We start from the raw sequence: 21,927 nt of genomic DNA on the forward strand, positions 1-21,927 counted from the left end.
TCCAAAACACTGCTGTATATCTTTTAACTGATAGTCAAAGAACACATCACCCCTGTTTGCCCTCACTCCATTAGTTGCCTGTGCTATTTAGAGTTAAGTCTGAAATCCTTATTTTCTTTTTTAAATCTTTTCTCATCATACCTCTCTGAGCCTCTTCATCTCTATTCACCTTCTTGGGCCCTGTAAGGAACAAGGTCTTGGGGAAGCTCGGAAGGGCAAGGCCCTTCTCTGTTGCTGCTCCTCAACTCTGGAGTAACCTACTCCATCATATTAGAGAAGCTCCTTCACTGCCTACTTTAAAAAAAAAAACCTACATCCCAATTTCAGCATCAGAAGGAAAATCTGAGTAAGAAGTTCAAGCATGATTATTATTTTGGTGCACAAAATAGCTCCAGTGTTACTGAATTAAAACAATTCTGCACATGGGTGGGCCAAAATTTCTTTACTGAGATGCAAAAGATAGATTTTCAGGGGCAAAAAATAAGTTTGTTTGGATAGCTTTGCTACTCACAACAGGATGCACAAAGGCACAGTTAGTAGGACTGTTGTTTGAAGCAAGAAGGTCCTCTGTTCAAATCCAAGCTTAGGGTCTCACTGTTCATGTGTGAGTTCTCTCCAGGTACTCCAGCTTCCTCCTACAGTCCAAAAACATGACTGTTTGGTTGGGTGGGCTCTCTAAGTGGTCATGAGGTGTGAGTGTGCATAGTTGTTGTCTCGATGTTGCCTGGTTATTGTCAATGGAAAGATGGGATTGCTTTTTTTCCTCCCCTTAATAAATTATCACTTGCTATTTAAATTATCTTTCTCTTATAATGAAATTATGCTGATAAAATAAAACATTTAAGTGTGATAAACAATAGACAAATAAAAACACAAAACTGAAGAAATAACTATAAGCACATGTTTGTTAGTCTTGGAAAGTGTGAGAAACAAAATACTTTTCTTATTCCAACTTCCAGATTGTTGCCTCTGCCAGAAGAACGCCGACAGACTGCTTGCTCAGTGATTGTTGTTAACTGAACAATGTCTGTTCAGGCTAGACGTTTAGGAAGATGCAAAGCAAATATTTAATTTTAAAAGACTATGTCAAATTCAATTAACTGCAGCAACCAAAGTTATTCTCTGTACGAGGCTAGGCAAACACAAATATTTAGTGGAGCTTTAATGAGTCCTAAGCAGTATGACAGCGGTGTGCTATAAACCATGTGGACAGTCTGTGAATGCATACAGTGAATATTAAAGTTGCTTTGCTTTAGATGCTGCCTGTGAAATATGAAATGAGTGTGCCTTGCATTCGCAGGTATTGTGATGAAAATTTAATACTAGACAACGTGCCGTGCCGATGGGGACACATCCAGACAACCCGAGCCCCCTTTGTTCAAGGGTCAATTTCTATTGATCTGACTGACATCGGTGTTGTGCAGTGAGCAGAGATTGTGTGATTTCTACCTGCTCTGATGCAAGATAAAGAGGATTGTAAATCGATTCCATTGATGCTTGTCCTGTTTTTTTTTCCCTCTCCTTCATCTCTTCAATTTAGCTAACAGTACAATGGCCTCTACAAACCCGTCTAAGCTCAAAAAGGACCCCCCCCAAACCTACACACCTCAAAAATGATACTTCAATAGCTGCAGAGCTGATAAGAATAACATGCCACAGAGCATTAACTGCGCATTGTGGACTCAACGCCAGATAACGCCCATCTGTAGACGGGAGTCTTACAGACGGTGAAGGGGAGAAATGTTTCAAAGTGATGATGTCATGTCTGTAAAAGGCTGCCTTAAAGCACAAGGTCAAAGCACAAGGTCAAACAATAAAAAGGAAAATCATTTAGGTAATTGGATCTAAAAAAATAATACATATGCGGTTACATCCTCCTCATTTTCATGCGTTTATTTCCAATTCTAAATTATTACAAATATGCAGGCTTGTTTGAATAATTATTCTTTATTTCATGCTTCTTTTCTTCCCACTTTACCCATGCTTCTAATAAATTTCAACATTTGTCCATGCCTACTTAAGAGATTCAGGCTCAGAGTGACCTGCAAAAACAATTTGGATGGAGGACCTGTGTGGTCATGGTCTTGTTAAAGGTTTCTACTGCTCCCTGGTGGGGCATAACTGTTGGTGCAGGAGCATGAAGCCATAAGAGATACTATAGGAATCTCTTTTAGAACTTTTAATGACAATGCATATCTCCAGGCAATATTTTTGCAGCTGACATGATAACCAGTGCACACTCAAGCAATTAATTAAATATAATTACATAGCATTTTATTGGAAATTTCTGTTTCAGAAAGAAAGCAGTGATTATTTTTGAAGTGTAAGAAAAAAATACCTGAATTTATAATTTTCTTCTGCAAATTACGAATTCCAGAAGGTGTTCTGATCAGATGAGAACAAAATTCAACTTCTGAGCTAAATGGGAGATTAAAAAAAACAACCTAATACTTCACATCATATCTAACACATCATCCCCACTTTATTTCTGTGGAAGAATGGTGCAGATCAAAATCCAAACTGAGAATCTGTAGGAAGAACTGAAGATTGGTGTTTCCTGACTGAGCTGTTGAGGAAAAATGGGCAAAGATGATATAACAACAGACCCAAGAGTTGCAGTTCTGAAAAGAAATACTGACCTGGAACAGTGAATATAGCTTCATGTCATACTGTTCAGATCTCAAAAACACACACAAAAAAATGTACACCTTATACTTTTGCACTCATTTATATTGATCTGACTCAAAAAATACCAATAGAACACACTTAAGTTTGATGAGTGCTATGCAACAACATATTGAATGATTCAGGGGGTGTGCAAGGCACTGCATGTTCATCGCGTAGATGCCTATAACCTGCCTGAAGCTGTGAGCTACTTTAAAGCTCATCATCAGCCACTGACTGGGTGGGAGAGACTGATGTGATTATCCTGCACAACTCACAGTTACTCATCCACAAAATTAGCTCTAAATGTCCAACTAGTACGAGAGCCAACAAGACTGGCTGTCAGTGTTAAGCGTGGACGGCCAAACAATGGGCCGATATGAGTCAAATGACCCGTTCTAGCTCTGTGGCAGTGTGTCGTGCCTGCCAAAGAGACAGCTTGGCTGATGCGGCTTGCCTCGTGCCGAAAGGCATTCTCTGTGTGACCCACCGATAGATGACGAATGCAAAAGATAGTCTCAGACAAAGCTTGTACCTCTGTGAGCCAGCTTCTGTAGGAGGATCCTGAGGCGCTGGAGAGCGGAGGATGACATATCGTATGTGTACAGGTCTGCCCCGGCCAACTCCTGGCACCTTCCAAACACTCCATCTACAGCAGAAGGAGACAGAGGGGAAATGGCGAAAACAGGTTCATGAGGTGTTGTTTTGCACCCCAAAGTGAGAAGCGCATACGGTACACGTTTTTCAGCACTCTTTCTGCTGTTCTGTTGATGCCAAATAACATCTGCTGGCTCAGATGAAAAGCTTTCGCTGTGAGGTTCCTGCAGTGTTTTGTGCATCTGAATTTCTGTATTGTGTTTTTTTGTGAAGGGGGGGTAATAGCTGACATTTCTTCCTCAGACAGCTCCACGATAAGCAGACATTTGTGGCAGAAGGGACTTTATCTGAAACCTTGGTAATATTTCTATCAGCAGGCCTCCCGCTTGGGTTGCCAGGCAACCAACAGCACAGACGGACTATCAACCCATAATTCAATGGCTGGTCTGGACCTCTGAAGGATGCAGAGGCTTAGGGAGGCATGTGGGGGTCAGGCAGCAGTCAGCGTACACAAGGCCAGGAATTTAAATGAACTGAGCCGCCATGTTTCCTCCGACAGGAGGATGAATTCCTGAACCTCGGTGGCGAAAGCTTGCAGAATGTGAAGTTCAGCGGAGAGGCGGCCTCAGGAGATGAAGTCAGAGCCGTCTCCTCTATGTGCACATAGGAGAGCCGTCAGCAATGCAGTCATCTGAGCCTGTGTAAGGTATGGTGCCATGATTAGATGGGGACTAATGATGTGCTTCAGCACTTGGTCATACACCACAGCCTCTCATTAATTAGCCTCAAGACATTGGGGAGTGACAGCAGACATCAATAAGACGGATGCTCGGCTACATGCCTGGAACCACAAAACAAACAAGAGTTAATACTCATTACATGCTGTGGTTTTCTCTTTTCACTTCTAATTCAGTTTGTACACTGTAGCAGGAAAACATATGATTGCAAAGCTCACAGATTTTTATCCAGTCATTGACTTCTGATTACTTGGCATCGGATTGCAGGGCTAACAGGTCCAGCGACACTACACAGTGACTTCTGATGGATACCAAAGCATTTCCAAACAATAGGGGACACATGGTCTCTCCAGCCTCTTGTCTGTGTCCCCTGGAGTCTCAAAAGGAAATGCTCTGATCACATGACCTCTTCACCCAACTCCCACATAGATCTTCATTTAATTTCTAGCAGCTTTCACACAGGAGGTGGTGAGCATACATGCCACCATGTGCCTTAAACTGAAGTAAGACAAATTTAAAATAAAATGCCGAGCTTTGGCTCTCGCAATCTTCTGAGTCCACAAAGACCAAGAATGATCATTTAAATATTAACTTTTAAGACACTGATTCTTTGGTTTTTATTATCTCCAAGTTATAATTATCAAAATTACTAGAAATAAAGTCTTGAAGTATTTCACTCTATGTGTAGTGAATCTATAAATGTTCTCAAATAAGGACCAAAAAGCATGTAACTTTTATCTAATATTATTTTTTTTTACGCGTCTGTATCTGAAAAGGATTACGTTATAGATCTTCTAGTTTGGATTATCCTTTTGGGCCACAATTGAGTTGGAGCATGCTGTTGGGGGAGAGAGACATCTGGGTTTTTCTCCCATGTCATTCGACCTCAAATAAGAAGCGCGATCGATAACATCTGGAATCTGATTCTAGCCAACCTATTTCCACTTCCTCTCTTTTCTTTTTTTCTATTGCTACGGGTGACAGAAATAAGAAAAAACGTCATATATTTGGACTTGAATGCAACCATTTCAGCCAGAGTTTCACAAACAAGTCAGAAATGTCAGAGGAAAAACACATGTGCAAAAGAAATGTGCACACAACCTGACCACATGACCATTAAAAATGATGGTCATGTGGTCCATCTTTTATATAAGGTATACAATGTAATATTGAGTCACCACAAAAAGATATAACTTCAAAATCCTCAGAAAAAACAAGCTTGCCGAAAGTAATTTTCCCCATGAACCAGGTAATTCCAAAGTGATTTCCAATTGAAAGTGTCATATTTGTTTCTGTGCTTTGTGTTTAGAGTAAAATTCAGCGAGAAATTATTACATAAAGTATGAAATCTGACAGTTGGCAATTTCCTTCAGGAGGAGTGAGTGTTTTCTAGATGTCGCCGTCTCAAATGCCAACTCTGAACAGACAAAACTTGGAGGAGCCAGAGAAATATCACTCAAGAGAGAAGAATATTCAGCGGATATTTTGAGCAGAGGAAAACTTTCCACCCACAGAATTTTGTGCATCAAAGCACAACAACTGCCTTTTGTATGCTCATTTTGTTTGCCAGAAATCTATTCTAACCATCCCTGATGACATAACTCACAAAATGAAGCCCCAATTTTTCCTGTCACACATAGAAAAACATTCTGAAAGTGGTAATCGCTCAACGTCTTATGTTCTAAATCCTCCTGTTTTCTTGCTGATGGCAGATATCCCATGTCCACTTCCAGGGATATTCCTGTTAGTGAAGAGAAGTTCAGGGATTCGGAGCCTTAAATATAGAGGCTCAAGGTGCTTTGCAACAAAGAAATCCTTGTTTGGCGAACGTTAACAAGTGATTGAATTATCGAGGTGGCGCCAAACGCAGAGATTTGTTCTGTCACTTTTCTGCTCGCTTTCCTGACACCAGAGGGATCAGAACAAGGCTCATTGTAGTTGACAGCTCAGAGAAAAAAAAAAAAAAAAACAGTTTTTCCCCCACGCTATTTTTGACAGCGAAAAGCAACATTTTAATTTCAGGCCTGGAGGAGCGCAGCATGTGTTACATCCATAGAGGCTTGTCAGAAGCTGAAAATAACGCACAGTGAGGCTGGGTAAATCAAATAGCGGGGAGTTCTTTCTAAAAAGTGTCAATGATTGTGTGGAAATATTTAGCATGAGGATGAATTTTTTTGGTTTGTCTTTGAGCAATATTTAAAGGCCTTGATCAACTACATACACTATATGTAAAAATCCTATGCAGTATTACAAAACAGTTTTTGCACCCTGACATCTTTCTCCTTTGTTTTTTGTTACACTTAAATTGGTATGAGATCATGTAACCAGCTTTAATATCAAAGACAAATACAAAACGATTTTTCAATGAGGATTTTAGCAACTGTTTTTGTTCAGTTACCTCAGAGGGTTTTCAATCACAAACAGTCACATAGAAACTTCTCCAGTCATAGCTACAATTTTTTAGTACTCATTCAACTTGCTGTTGAACTTCGGATCATTGTCCTGCTACGTAACCCACTTATGCTTGGGTTAAACCGATTGTTGGAAATTCGGCTTGTTGTTAAGATTCTGAAGCAAGAAGTCAGAGAGGTCCGACTTATGTGATTTCTTGATTCACATAAGCAACATATCAAATCAGGGTATGTTGCTTGAAAAACATATATGCAAAGAAGGTTTATCAGATAAATAACTAACAACTAAATTAACATGGTTTGGATAGCCTATTCCCGTAATTTAGCTGTTGTCTGATATTAAAATTTGACAAAAAATGTTTTTACAGCACTATCTGTGGGTGATATGTGCCTTTTTATAATGGAATGAGCAATATATAAAAAAAAACACCTACTATCTAATAGCAGCACTTCCGCAGAAGAGCATCTTCATGTAAATAAGCCGTGTGTTGACAAGAATATAGAAAATTTCCTGCTAGAAAACAAAAGGAGCTTTAAATCCAGACGCTGTCTCTCTTCGCACTGTGACAGACAGCAACACCATTCTGACTCTAAAGCTATTTAAACTGTGAAAGCTAATGCTGGAGGATAACAGGAGCTGGTACTAAAGCTGACAGTCAGCACAGCATCTGTAAAAGACTGTATGTCAGGAGGAGAGACGAACGGACCCGGGAGACAAATTAAGACGTAGTGAACAGGTGTATTAGCTGCGTAGCTCTTGTCATGAAAATGAATGGGCTTAAATCAATGCCCCAAGACTGGACCAGATGCAGTTGGCTAATGAAGAAAAGGTTCAGGAACAAAAGCTAAAGTGATCAGGCTATGATTAATGGAGTGTTTACAGGCTATTTTGGCCTTTTAGCTATGACAGTTGAAGCTTTGAAATGATAATTATATTCATGCACATTTAAATGGAGGAATAAATAAAGACTCTCCATGCTGCATCAAAAACATCCTGCCAACTGGATTCTGTTTTGCTGCATAAATAAGTTTAATTATTGCATTTCTATTCTTTTAACAGTCTCTTCATCTGTAAATACAGAAATCCAACCTCCTCTTTTCAGTTTGTACAGACTTTGATATTTGCATCTTTTATGTTTACTCTGCTGTTCAACTCGTTGGTCAATAGAAGCATCACCTAAATCACTTCAGTTTAAAATACAGATCAGACGTTTCAGACAGTATTGGCCCGAGAGGAGGCGGGATAACCGCAGATCGATGCTGCACTGTTGGTTTGAGTGTTTAATAGGAGCCAACCGACGCCCCGAGGGAAACATCCAGCACTTATCCACTGCACTCTGGTTTTAGCCTATTCAACTAGTAAGTCAAACACTCTGGAGAGCAGCAAATTAAAATGCCTTCCCAGGTAATCACTTATCTTTTAAGAAAAACGTCTAGAGCAGCACTATCCTAAGAATTTTGAAGAGAGTGAGTTGACTGCAAGAGATTGAATGATGGATAGTAATTATCTCTTCAATCAATGACAGTAATTTTGTTAAATACTAAAGACACTCCTTCTAAATTCACTTTCAACTATTAGTCCTGATAAGGACTATTATGCTTATCAGGGTTATACTGAGCAGTTATCAGCAGTCATGATTTTATATGCCCCATTGAGACCCTGCTCTAAAAACACTGTTATTATAGCTTAAACATCAAATATACTTTGATAGGTATTAGCACACAAAGTCTTGGCACCACTGCAGAAACTAAGTGTTCCTTATCTCCACTTTTGGGGCCTCAATCAATCAAAGTCAAGGAAAATTAATGGCGTTCCTGGACTGGCAGTTTTGCAAATGCCAGCCAATGATGTTCCAAGAAGCATGCGCCATGGGATTTTAGATTCCTGAGCTGAATTTTCTTTCAAATATTTAGATATGCTGTGCAGAAAAAAATTCTGTAAATGATTTGGAGTCATGTTCCACAAAAACTATTGACAAACACCCCCCTTAACCACCCTGCACGGCAACAGCTTGGGTGAAGAAGAAAGCATTTGGCCCAGCCCAGAATAAACCAGGTTACTCCATCAGGGACTTTGAGAGAGTGAAAGTGGCAGACCTAGTTACACCCACTCATCATCTGTCTGTGCTGTGGCTGCCGCTCACTGAGAGTCCAGTGGTGAGTGAAAGAGGCCAGACACACTGCAGCCACAGAGGGTTGTGACACAACTCATTAATATCTGCTAATTTACATACTGTGTGGAAAACACATGCACTATTCAAGTTCTTCACTTTATGGTGCTTTTATAGCACATATCCGCAGCTTATTGCTGACACTCCATTTCAGTCAGATAGAGACAGTGGTGTGGAATACACATCATTAACATGAATTATATGCTAATGCACCTACACTAAGGAAGAACCTTCTTTCTGCCAGTAGATATTTTGTTATTAAGCTGTCAGCAGTTTCCCTCGATTAGTCTCCCCTCTGAACAAATGCAGGATCTGTAATTAAAGTGGCTTCTCCTCAGCCCTGCCTCCCTACCCAGTTCCCCTGAAACTGGGTTAATATGGAAATAAGTGAGCAGGGCTCCACATTTGCTGCTCCAATACAGTGCACATCCAAACACAATAGATCAACTGAGCATGGTTCAGGTATTTTATAGGCCCCCAAGCTTTTTTTTTCATGCTAAACATCCAATATAAACTGTATTATTTTTGTATCATGTCAGGAAACTGTATAATATAAAAAAACCCAGAAATTATAACATTTCATATTTTCTTCAGGACGGATTTGAATACCTGTCAAGTTTGACAAAAGTTTAGATCGTGACAATCGAGTGACATAAAGGTAAAATTAATGGCGCTTTGATAAACTGTGTTGCTTTACGTTTCTTCAACCTATCCATCCATTGTTTAAGCCTCCTTGTCTATAAAGGGTCTCCAGTAGTTGTTGGACATAGTGAACACTCAGCATTGAACTACATGATAATACATTATATATTATACTAATGAAATGACATAAAGGGAGTAAATGATTTTCAAAATAGAAAAGCCATATATTGTAATAGTGATCAGTTTTTATAATTTTATCTCATAAATAGATCAAGAAACATTAGCAAATTCAACTCATTCTAGACATGAAAAATACAAATGTATTTATTTTGACAAAATTTTGAAATTAATTTGAAATAGTTTGTGTTCAAGGTGATGAACTTAGCTCAAAATGTATAGATGAGGAATGAAAACAATAAATATTTGAATTTTAATCCTCATGAAGTAACTCGGAATCATTTCCTTTTCAACAGTGAACTTGCACAACATCATTTTATCTCTGGAGTTGTCTTTGACAAAACGAGTAATTTCCTTTGAAATTAAGCTTATTGGTATTGAAGGTTTTATGAGTTATGGATAATTCAGGAAGCTTAACTGAATCTAAATATGCATAAAAAAGCTGCTCTGAAACCCAATCTAACCATTTTTTATCCATAGCATTCTGTAATAATGTATTTTTATTAGATTAGCATGGCATACAAAAAAAAACTGTCAAAATAATACAATAAATGTAAATTGTTATATTCCAGAAGTCTTACTTTTATTTTAAATTAACAAATACTACTTGTCCTATCTTTTTCAGCTCTGGTTCTTTTTTCTGGTTCCAAGATTCAGTCACATTGTGTTCTCCAGCAGACCTACTGTCTATCAAGTACAAGTTGTGCCCTGGCTTGCTTCGTCGTGACGTGTAAGAGGTGCAGTTAGTCGAGACTTTGCAGACAGTAAATGAGGCAAACTACAAAGCCACCTCAGAGACAAGACATTTGGTGAAAATGTTTGCAGGGAAAGAGGCAGTATAAAAAGGATTATTCCATACATAAAAATCTTCCAGCATAGGGGAATACATTTGCAGTCCCCTTGGCTGACATGAAGACAATCTTCAATATTCACCTCCTTTCAATTCCCTTCAAAATTACAATTTGTGCTGTGTGATTCGTCGGGAGGACCTGACATTTCCCCCCTTCATTCATGCATTCATCAGCCGAAACATTGTCATGGCAACCACAGGGACAGACACATCCATCTTCCAGCACAAAATGGTTTGTATAAGAGGTTCGCGGTGTGCAGGGAAAACCTCATCATTTGACGGGAAACCAGTTACAATATCAATCAATGCCGCAGTTATTGTGATGCTCTGCTCATGTAGATGTGTTCCTATTTTAGAGCTTTTCCCATCTGACTCCATCTAAACTGAGCTAAAACAGTATGTGTGTCGAGATCTAACCCTTTAGTCACAGTTTACAATATGCAACCTTTGTCTACCAGCTTTACAGAAAAAGTCATACCTATGCTTTGGGCAACTGTGTGTAACTGTATTGATTGATGCTTCTACAAAAATGTAATACTTTATTCTTCCAAAAGGCGTATAGGTTTACTAAAAGATTATTACTTTTGAGGTCAAATTCTTTACTGAGTTGTGTACAAAAATACTGAACTTTCAACCCGAATTGGTCAGTGGATCATTCAGCGTAAAAAAAACAAATGTTTGACATCACAACAAAATTAAATTGATTTCATTAAAATACACACACTACAATAAAGGCGCACATCATAGAGGTAGATGACATGTATGACTTATTTACATTGATGCATAAATAAGGTAAATTAAGGTAAGGTAATTTTACTTATATAGGACTTTTTCAGCAACAAGGCAATTCAAAGTGCTACATACATAACCCATGCAGATTAAAACAATTGATGTCACACAAAACATGATTTGCCTAGGCCAATCATTACAACCCTAAGAGCCATGTTTGCCTTCAGCCAAGCTAGATAAAATTAGTTTAGTGTGATAAAAGCTACTTGAAACAAACAAGGTTATTTTCACAATATTTACGATAGGAAATCAGTTTTGATAGGACAAAATGATTACAAAAAGCATTTAATCCACAGCCAGAAGACAAAAAGAACAATATTTCTTGCATTACTTGTGTCATCCTTTGTGGAAGGTCTTTGCATATATCGCATGGTAACAACTAGAGAAAAAAATCACTAAATATAACATTTTCATTGCCTTTATATGTTAATGTTTCTTTATTCTAATGCAAAGCCACAAGTTAAATGTCTAAAGCCCTGTAAAAACTCCTTTAGACCTACCAACATACTTGACTACATAAAAAGACATGGCAGCATGACAGACCTGACTCCTTTCTTGTCCACAGCTAGAAACTGATAAAGGTGTATTTCATTTTTTTCCCACACCATTAAAAAGTAGAGGTGTCCTGATAAAACACTTCTCGGTGTTTCATCAGGACACCGAGAAGTAATGTACATTACAGTTGTACTTACCATTGACACAGAACTCATACGGTGCACAGAGCTCATCTTCAAACAGGCAACCTTAAGGGCAGGGAAACAGAGAGAAGAGCCAATTAAAACACATTTCAAAATGTCTCAAGAATGTCAAATTGTTTGTTCAGAAGAAGCCATAAAATTTGTTAAAGTGGTACATTGACTTGGACCGAGAGCCTCGATGCTAATGGTTCAGTCATTAATTAGTGTGACTTGTCCTATCCTGACTCTGACACTAATACCAGAACTCCATTGGCAACGTTTCACTATATGATTGTTGTATGAATATTAATGAACTTTAACGCTCAGATGGAGAACCGATGTTCCAGACTAATAAAAGAGCAGATGGCGGCAGCATTATGAGAAGCTCTTGCCTGCATTCATATCTCTCTCTGGGGATAAGCAGCAAATAAAAGAGGGCTCACTGTTCTGCTTGCTGATCAGCAAAGGTGATCTTGCACATTTTGTATTTCTTAAGAACCAAAGGGGACCTGCTGAATGTGGATACGTATCACAGTTAAGCCGTCATGTGATTGAAGGTCTCTAAGAATTTTACAGGTTGTCATGTTACAACCACACACTTCAGTGGGTAGAACCATAGACCCACAAGCATAATGAGTGTGTTTTACTTTGGTGCCCATTATTAAAAAAACAAACGAAAAAAAAGAGTCCAGGTAATTGCTTTCAGAAGTTACCTAATTATTGGCAATATTGGTGGCAGCATCATGGGTGGGGCGGAGGTTCATCCTCCAGCTAACATCCTTTCTTGAGCGTAAACTTTCTACCCGGCTAACTTGTTTTTTAATCCTGGTAAAAGTATCAGAAAAGGGTATACCCCCAGAAAACTACCTTAATTCCTGGAAAAGGTGCATGTAGTAAAAGCAAGTCTTTAGACTTGGTCCAGTCAAAGTCTAGTCCTGAATCCTAGAGAAAACCCAACTCTAAAACTGTTTCTAAACCTCTCAAAACAACCGAGAAAAGGACAGACACACATCAGAGTTTGTGGAGTTTACAGTTTGGCAACGAAGATGAGAAATAGAAAGAACAACTGAGCCAAGCCTCGGCTGCCTCTCAGCTAATCTTTTATCTTTGTTATTTCCCTCCTGTGCTCATCAGGCTGAGTGACAGAATTGGATGCACACTCTTGTTCCGATGGCCTCGATGGACGGCAATGAGAAGCTCATGACTGTGAGCGAAGAACAGGCTGAGAAGGAGGAGACGACTCTGTCAGACTTCTTTAATAATGAGAAGAGACTGGTGCAGCAGGCCCGCTAATCGATTGACACGGAAAGGACAGATAATGAGGACAGGTGGACGAGAGAGAAAGTTACCGAAGTTCGTTCAAGTTTCCTCGCTTGCAGATTTGGTATCAGCATCATTAATCTGTTCCGTTTAATTTTTTCTGGCCACACGTATGTGGGGATATAATTATACAGATGCTGGAAAGCTATATTACTTAGGAGCAGAGGGTGCTTTTCATGAAATTGTTCCTTTCAGAGCTAATGGCCTTGATATGTCAGCAAAATGGCTCTTTAATGATGCAGAGGGAGGCATCATTGCTGTGCTGCAGGGTCACTAAGCTCTTGGTAACGAAAAGCAGAATGTTCTGAACTCAGAAGAAGATACTGAATATTATTTTGTTCCATACACCATGTATTCGTCATATTAATGGGCAGACAGAAAGCAGTACTTTGCAATAAGAAGACCAGAACGAATGTGATGAAAGGTTAGAATTTCTAAATGAAAAACAAGAAACTTAGTCAAGTAAATTTATTAGAATAAAATAAAGCACTAGCTTTACCCCTTTGTAAATTATGTACATATAAACATCTTTGCAGTTCAAAACAGTTAAAAAAATGTTTTATCACCTTTATGCTTAATGTTTAAATTTAAACCCAGAATGGCTGATGTGTCTGTGTAAATTTCAATGTTGTCACCAAAAGGGCAGCTGATGACTATGCCAAAGCCTTTGATTAAATTTGGCACGTTTAAAAGAGAAAACTGCATATTTACTTGAGCATATTGAAATCAGGGCGTGTGAGGAGACGAGCCTGGTGTTTCTTCAATGTTTCCCCATTCCACACAAACTGGAAATGTGCTTGGACATATATGCTCTGCATGCCCCTTTTCAAAATAAAAGTCACACAACTCTGTGGTGAGACCACAAACACAAGACCCAAGTTGTGTGAAAACCTCATTTAGTGCTGAAGGACTCACACTGTCCCTCTTGACCGTGCATCTCTGTGTTCTGCAATTAGTGTCAGTCAGTTCAACTTTACCTCCTCATCACTTCCCTGCATAATTCAACGGCTTCTCAGGGAGGCGTTGTCAGCTCTCAATATTAATTACGACTTTAAACTAATGACGCACCCAGCCAGGGACAGTCATTCAGATATAATGTGTGTGTTTTTGTGTGTGTTTGTGTGAAAGGCAGGGACACGGCAAATGGGACGTCCACCCTCCGCGACATGCCAGTGCAGGGATGATTAAAATGCGCTTTTTAATTAAAATGCAATCAGTGGATGCTGTCGATTACCTGAGGCTGGGAAAAAATGTTTGTTAGGAGAAAAAACGAGAATATAAATCTTAATGAGACATCCTGGCAAAGCCAACCTGGATCGTCTAATTTAATTCTACAAGTTTACAAGATAATTTAACAAATATGATGTTTCTTTTAAAAATAGCAATGTATTTTTATATCTTGTCACCATTATGATAATTAAACAGCTCATCAATAAATTAAGATGAATGTAATATGTAACAATGTATTGTCTATTATATGTTGCATGACTTTGTGTTCTTGTGTTTATGATGTAAAGCACTTTGAAATACTGTGCTGCTGAAATGTGCAGTACAAATAAAATTTGATTTGATTTGATGAATGAAGGGATTTGAGTGCAAAGTGACCAAAAAAAGATAACGTTGAATTGTTTGTCTTCTTGCGATTTAACTCTCATATCAGTGTTTTTAACTTTTTCCATCTGTGACAGCCTTTTCTTTTAGTGCCATGGTTTTGACTTTTTCATAATAAACACAACCTCAGTAAAACATCAGCACAACAGTAAGAAATCAGATATTTTTTCAACTTTACACAAGCAAAATAATTAATTCAGGTGTTAAGTTATTCCAAATCTAAGTTGACCTCTGATGAGAGATTAACATAGTAACATGGTAATGGTAGTACAATGCTGTGGGGATGCTTTTATTACAGAATGGCAGAGTAGTTGCTTTGGGTTGATGGAAAGCTAAATAAAAAGGCATCTAAAGAGATTAGAGGCTCCAAATGGAGGTTCACCTTCCAGCAGGACAATGACCCTAAACATAGAGTGCAATAGTTTAGGTTTAGAACGTTCCACAGTGTCGATTCATTCAACACTGTAGAATGACAATTTAATATTTGGCCATGGAAACAAGCAGCTCAGGTTGTTGCGGTTTTTTTTTTTTTTGACTTTTTGTTTTACTCAAGTGGCAGCTCTTGTTGTGAGCTAGCGGCAGGTGTTCTAAATGTGCAGAAGCTTCCCCCTCCAGAAATAGACGCTATGTGACCTGATTCATAAACACAGCATGCGGGGAGGAATCCATGCGGATCAGGTCAGCAATTGAAGTGAGTTCGTGATGCAGTTTTTTTTTTAGCAGAAGATAGCTAAAATCGGGTACAATAAAAACAAAATGACAGCACTACATATTTTAATAAAACTGTTTACTTTGTGCTGTTAAAATTAAAGACTTCCCAAAATTCACGTACAGCTTGGACTCTACGACCTGTATCTTGGTTTTATTACAACTATCTGCACCGAGGGAGACACATACGTCTGCGTAGAGACACTCTCGGAAACTATTAACCTTCAGCTGAAATATCCCTGTGTGTCAGGGACAAAGAGCGTGGGTGTCCAGCCTCAGAGGCGTGAAAACAAAGAGGAGGGAAAAGCATTCTGAATGTCACCTTAAGAATATGTACAGTAAAAGTACATATTTCAAACCTATTAATCCATCAGTTAGATTGTAGATTTGACAAATCTGGCTGCGATTGGCTGACCTTGCCTGGAACATTCAAAACGTCCCCGAGAGCCAAAACCACATCCTGAATAAGAAGTCTGTGATAGTTTCCCTCACAGGTGGTTGGCCAGGGCTGGGCTACCATCTGCGATATCAGAGGGGGCCAAGGAAAGATACTGGGAGCCTGGAAGCGAGGGCAGTCACTCCCAGAGCCTGCTGCAGCTAAGAGACATATTTCATCCACTCTGTGGGATCCTTTACAATAAATATAAGCTACCAGCAGGGACACCTGACTCATTCCTAATCAAACGCACACACTCACATGTGCTGCCTGCCAAAAAAGCCATTTTGGAAAGCCGCAGAGGGTGACAACTGCAATAAAAGCACAAGGGAGCAGAGTAGTTAGAGAATGGCTGCAGCAGGGACAGAAGAGAACATCACCTGCAAGCAAATCACCACACGCCCGACACCATGTCTACATCGAAACAGCTTGAGTCATTATGGCTTTCCCTTTCTAAAATTAAAGCAGTTCCAGTGGGCTCGGCATTACGTAAGTCAAATCAAGTCATCTTGCTTAAAAGGGAAATTATGCTCAGATGATGTTTTGTTTTAGGAAGAGTGCTTTTATTATAGAAATGAGCCAGAGCCTGCCAGAATCAAAACCAGAAGGTTAGCGTTAGAAGGAAACCAGAAATTGGAGTTGAGCCTCTGTCAGAGGCATCTTAACTAAAAAAGAAACAGTAAGATAAATAATTTAGTTCTGTCTGCAAATGCAACCAAAGGACATTTTGCGTTTTTTTGAGAAAAACATTTTTCATTCTTTGAGAAAAAAAGATCAGTCTTTTTCAAACAAGGTCTCATCAGCACCCACTGAGGTGTGCCCCACTTCGCAGGTGTAAAAGCAGCGAAAGCGCAGAACACCTAGCGGCAGTGATTCTTCTACGCAAATAACATAGAGGCAAATATCAACAAAAACAATGGCGGATAGCATTACACTGCATTAACCTAAACTTTACCTGTTTAGGTGAACGCAACTTCTGATATGACAAATAAAATTGTTACATGCACAGTTACTTCGTCAGAGACGGGTTGCAGTTCTTGAAATGAAGCGCTAAGTATCAAAAGCGCATGTGCGTTTTGATGACTTTTTAAAATCACAGCGCCACTTAGTGGTCTGACATGACAACTCCAGCGGATTAAAGGTGTATATAGGAAATATAATTTAATAAGAGTGACGTGGGAATATAATTAGTTTTATTAGCTCCAAATAAAAAAATGACAGCTAAGTAAAAATTTTAAATAAATTCTGTGTAATAGGTTCAATTAGTGAGTGGAATAAAGTGGGAAGCAGGGTAACATTTTGTCTTGAAAGTAGATGTGTTACTAAAATGAAGAAAGTAAATGACTGTATATGAATGAGGTTACAGATCATGAGTTCATGTCTGCAACTTGTAAAGAAAGCAATGTTCTGGACGAAAACATGACTCCCTTCTGTTGTCTGAGTTCAAAAGAAATACAAATAATTCTTAATCAGAGTCAATATAAAGGAAAACTGGTTAAATTGTTTGCTCTGTTTTACTTAACTGGTTATTGAAATGAATGGGGTTTTTTTTTTTAAGTTTTGACACAAGTCACAGATTTGTTTCCAGAGAGCAGAACTTCTCCTGCAGCACAAAAATACAAATGAAAAGCCTCAGAGAGTAATTAGCCAATGCTTGAGGCTCAGAAATTGAGGTCGCTTTGACTAGTGAGAGGACCTGACACCACCTGAGACCACCTGACATCTGGAGGAGCGTAACCACAAACAATTCTGTCCGAATTCTCACTCAACTGGGTCACTCTCAGTCACTCAGTTTCCAGCTTGAGGCGACAGCTCCCGACAACTGCCATGAATTAAAGATGGCATCGCCGTGGCAACCGAGGACCCAGAAATAGGCTAGCTTGACCTTTTCCCCAACCTGCTCTGAGTGATTCAGACGTTTGATTTTCTTCCCCTCATCTGAGATGTGATTGAGAGTTGAAGTGCAGAACCAGAGCAAGTCAAACACTTGAGCATCCTCTTTGTCACGCTCCATGGAGCTCTGAGTGAATCAACCTGACCAGGAGGGAAATATCAAGTTCTCCAGATGAGGGGAAAGGTTTACTGCCACTTGAACTCAAAATAAACTGCAGGTCATTTCACCGTTGCAGTGATCCTGGGGTCCATTTTTCTGCACATGTGAAATGAACCGACATGCAAATGCAGGGGAAGTGAAAAATGTCAAGGTTCTTGTTCAGCCTGGAGCTGGTGGCTTAATAACACCAAATACCACCAAGGGAAAACATCTTTCTTTGCAAAAGAAACGTCAGTTTCCATTTTACCTGCATTAATGTAGATCATCATTACATGTTGCTTCAGAGTTTCTGAATTAGCATCACACCGAGTGCTGCTAGTATTTTCATCCTGATGTTCCAACCCAAAGCAGGACAAAGCACTTGATCAATGGAACAAATGAAATGCATGTCAATGAACCTTAGTCAAAACTATCAGAAAAGCACCTGATGAAAACAGAAATTCATCCAATCTTCAGACCCAGTTTTCTCTGGGCCATTCTAGCATACGAGCTTTGATCTTTACTATTTCACTGTAGAAATTCAATGCACTTAAAACATGACGTGAAAAAGTTTTAGGGTAGAAATACTTTTGTAAAGTGCTGCAAATTGGAATGGATCTTAGCAGAATAAAGGAGGAAGACGACTGATATAAAACAAGAAACAGAACAGGAAAATAAATTAGTCACTAAGAGAAAAGTACCACTTCTCTGCACTGATAAATTGTGTGAAGTAATTATCAATATCTCCAGGAGACAAAACAGGCCTGATTACTGCTTTAACCACAGCTGAAACAGTATTGATTACTTTACGCTAAGCATAAAGATCTCTCTTAATCTTCACAAAAGCGTCACTGTCCTCTACATCGATCAACACACAAATGACCCAAACTAAAAATGAATGCAAAAATGTGCCAGAGAACTTCTACATGGCCTTATCAAAAGCTAGACATGAGAATACTACGTATGTGGTCTGTGTCACCAAAAAGTGAAGTTCAGGAGAAGATGGGTTTGTGCATCACGGCCGCTCACTGGAATTCTCTCTGAGCGATAAAAACTCCTTGTTGAACACTAAAATAAAACTGAAGTCATTATTTTTGGACCTAAAGAGGAATGATCTAAAGTCAATGCACAGCTTCAGTTATTACAACTAAAAAATAGCGATCAGGCCCGAAACCTGGGAGTAGTGATGGACTCGGACTTGAACCTTGCGAGCCATATGAAGACGATTACAAAGTCGGCCTTCTATCACCTGAAGAACATCTCCAGGATTAGAGGACTAATGTCTCAGCCAGATTTAGAGAAACTCATCCATGCGTTTGTCTTTGTCGCATTGATTATTGCAACAGCGTCTTCACAGGCCTGTCCAACAAATCAATCACACAGCTGCAGCTGATCCAGAATGCTGCTGCTCGCGTTCTCACTAGAACCAGAAAATAGAGCACATAACACCAGTTTTTAAAGTCCTCCACTGGCTCCCTGTAGCTCAAAGAATAGATTTTAAAATACTGTTGTTAGTTTACAAATCACTGAACGGTTTAGCACCACAATACATCAAAGATCTGCTGTTGTTGTATCAACCTTCCTGACCTCTCAGGTCTTCTGGTTCTGGTCTGCTCTGCATCCTCAGAACCAGAACCAAGAGAGGAGAAGCAGCTTTCAGCATCTATGCACCAACAATTTGGAACAAACTTCCAGAAAACTGTAAAACAGCGGAAACCCTGACTTCCTTTAAATCTCAACTAAAAACACACCTGTTTAGAATTGTTTTTGAAATGTAATATGTAACAATGTATTGTTTATTCTATGTTGCATGACTTTGTGTTTTTGTGTTTATGATGTAAAGCACTTTGAAATGCCTTGCTGCTGAAATGTGCCATACAAATAAAATGTAATTGATTGATTGATAAAATAGTCAACTGCCAAATTACCAACCTAGAAATTCATAGATCTCAGCTTAAGTAGCCACCAGCCACTATTGGGGTGTTGGTGGCACTGCTTTATGGGGAACTGATCCACTGACAGGAAGGTGTTTTTATTCCAATATTTCTTCTCCTGTCTGCTGTATTCCTTGGTCTGAATGATGCCGTTTGTTCATTAATATCCTCTTATAAACCTCTGAGGTTTTCACCGAACAGTATACTACTGAGCTTAAGCTATGTAGGTGAATTCAAGTAAGGTTGCAGTAATTGGTTGTACAAGACTTAATTTAGAGTTATCAAAGTAGTGGTGGGTTAATACATATGTAAGTCACATTTTAGATTTTAGATTTGTACATCATTTTCAAAACTATGGCTATTTATATAACAGTCTACAAAGTCGAATACTTTGTGTTTGCCTGCCAATTAAAATCCCAGTAAAAATGCACTGAAGTTTGTAGTCGTAACATATCAATATGCCAAAGGGTATTACTACTGCATAAAGATGTGTTTGGTCTGCAGCAGTGCATGAGTGCACATCATAGTTATAGCTGCATGAAAGTGAGGACTCAATGTCTCCAGCAGAGAGATTGAAGGCAACAAGGAAATCAATATTCTTCTTGCTTATCAATACATTAATTACTTTAGTTTATTTACTTACATTTGAACAGCTCTTTTCACCATTCTCCTTCTCAAGTTGTATTTTTCCTTCTTTACTCAGATTATTGGCAAATTATATCTTAAAACCAAGAGATGAGTCTGAGCAGAGATGAGTCTAAAAAATATACTATATATACTCTCTCAACATGTCTACTCGACACAGCAAGAGTGATCTCTGTCTCCCTTAAGAGCTTCTAATGTTTGACAAAGAGACATCAGAAAACCACTTTGCTCTCAATGTGCTACTGCTTATTATCATATCAGCTGTCACTGAGTCCCAAAACATAAATATGCGGCCTAGTGCCAGTTATTTTCATGATCAGAAAATCAGTACTTACACCTTTAAGTGTGAAACTTAATCCAAAAGAAACAAAGTACATTAGAATAGCCGATTGGGGTGATATTTGTGTTTCTCTGAGCCATCCTAAAGTAGTCCAAGCTTAAATGAGTCAATATGTTAGTATTTCACATAGGTTCATGGGGAAATTAGAGCTTTTGTTCTTCAAAACACAATATTTGAGTCCAGAATTCCACTTATTTTAGCAGTTCATCTCTGTGATGCTTAAACCTAATTACAATTCTTTACCTCTCTTCTTTTGTTTTTCATAACTTAGTTGAATTAATCACCAAGTGCATGATTGGTACTATCCAAAAAGACAATTTGCCAAAAAATAAAAGTTTTTATCTAAGTAAATGTTCCTTTTTCTTTCTTTCTTTCTTTTTTTTTTTTTTTTTTTTTTACACTGTAAGGTGTTTACTATTAAGACTAGTCACATTTAATGCCCCACAGCAGATGATGCCAGAAAATCCTAATGTTGATCAATGGCTCTCACACTGACTGCAGCAGCTGTGGAGCTCATTTATTTTGGCAAATGGGTTTTGCAAATAACACACAGGATGCTCATTTAACCACCCTGCACACAAAGAGAGGATGTTCTGTGAAATAAAGCTCCAACCAAAAGGTTATTATTGAGCCAACGCTGTTAGAGAATTCCAGAGCGGTTTCGCATTCAAAGTGTCAATAAAGTCTCAACTGTACACACTGTGCTTCACTTTGACCCTCTAACAGATCTGACAGGATGACTCAGAAATCCCAAGGCAGGAAAAAATTGCCCCACAACCTTTATTGAGAGCATGAGAGAGGGGTTATATTAGTTTTGCAGCACTTTAGCTCCTCTCTTTGGATCTATGTTTTCACTTCCATCAGAGCTGTGAAAAATGAGGTTTCATTACCTGAAAAACGTGAGTAAAAGAAGAAGCACCTTTTAAAACCTGAAATCACAAAGTGTCTTACAAAACAAGATTCAAAAGCTATATGAGAAAAATTACTACATTCAGTTATTTATTAACTAAAGTAATTTAAAAAAAAAAAGATTATAGCGTCATACATGGCACAGCCTGAAGACCTTGGTCAGAAAACCCAGGAATCTCAAAAAGTTGTTTTGCTTAACCAGATTATTAACTATGATTACAATCATCAAGCATAAACATTGTAATATCATTAACTGGCAAAAACATGAGCAAACAGG

The 21,927-nt window shown here is 38.7% G+C and overlaps 1 protein-coding gene across 1 annotated transcript in view; it reads right to left on the reverse strand.

Moving 5' to 3' along the window:
* Positions 1-21,927, reverse strand: part of ptprn2 (protein tyrosine phosphatase receptor type N2) — a 139,340-nt gene that overhangs the window by 110,959 nt on the left and 6,454 nt on the right. The window contains exons 2-3 of the mRNA XM_055037541.1: positions 11,731-11,781; positions 3,200-3,313 (exon numbers count right to left, since the gene is read on the reverse strand). Of these exons, the coding sequence (XP_054893516.1) occupies positions 3,200-3,313; positions 11,731-11,781 (165 nt within the window). The remainder of the gene's footprint in view (positions 1-3,199; positions 3,314-11,730; positions 11,782-21,927) is intronic.

Source organism: Poeciliopsis prolifica, unplaced genomic scaffold (assembly GCF_027474105.1).
Source record: "Poeciliopsis prolifica strain line A6 unplaced genomic scaffold, Auburn_PproV2 SCAFFOLD012, whole genome shotgun sequence".
Lineage (NCBI taxonomy): Eukaryota > Metazoa > Chordata > Actinopteri > Cyprinodontiformes > Poeciliidae > Poeciliopsis > Poeciliopsis prolifica.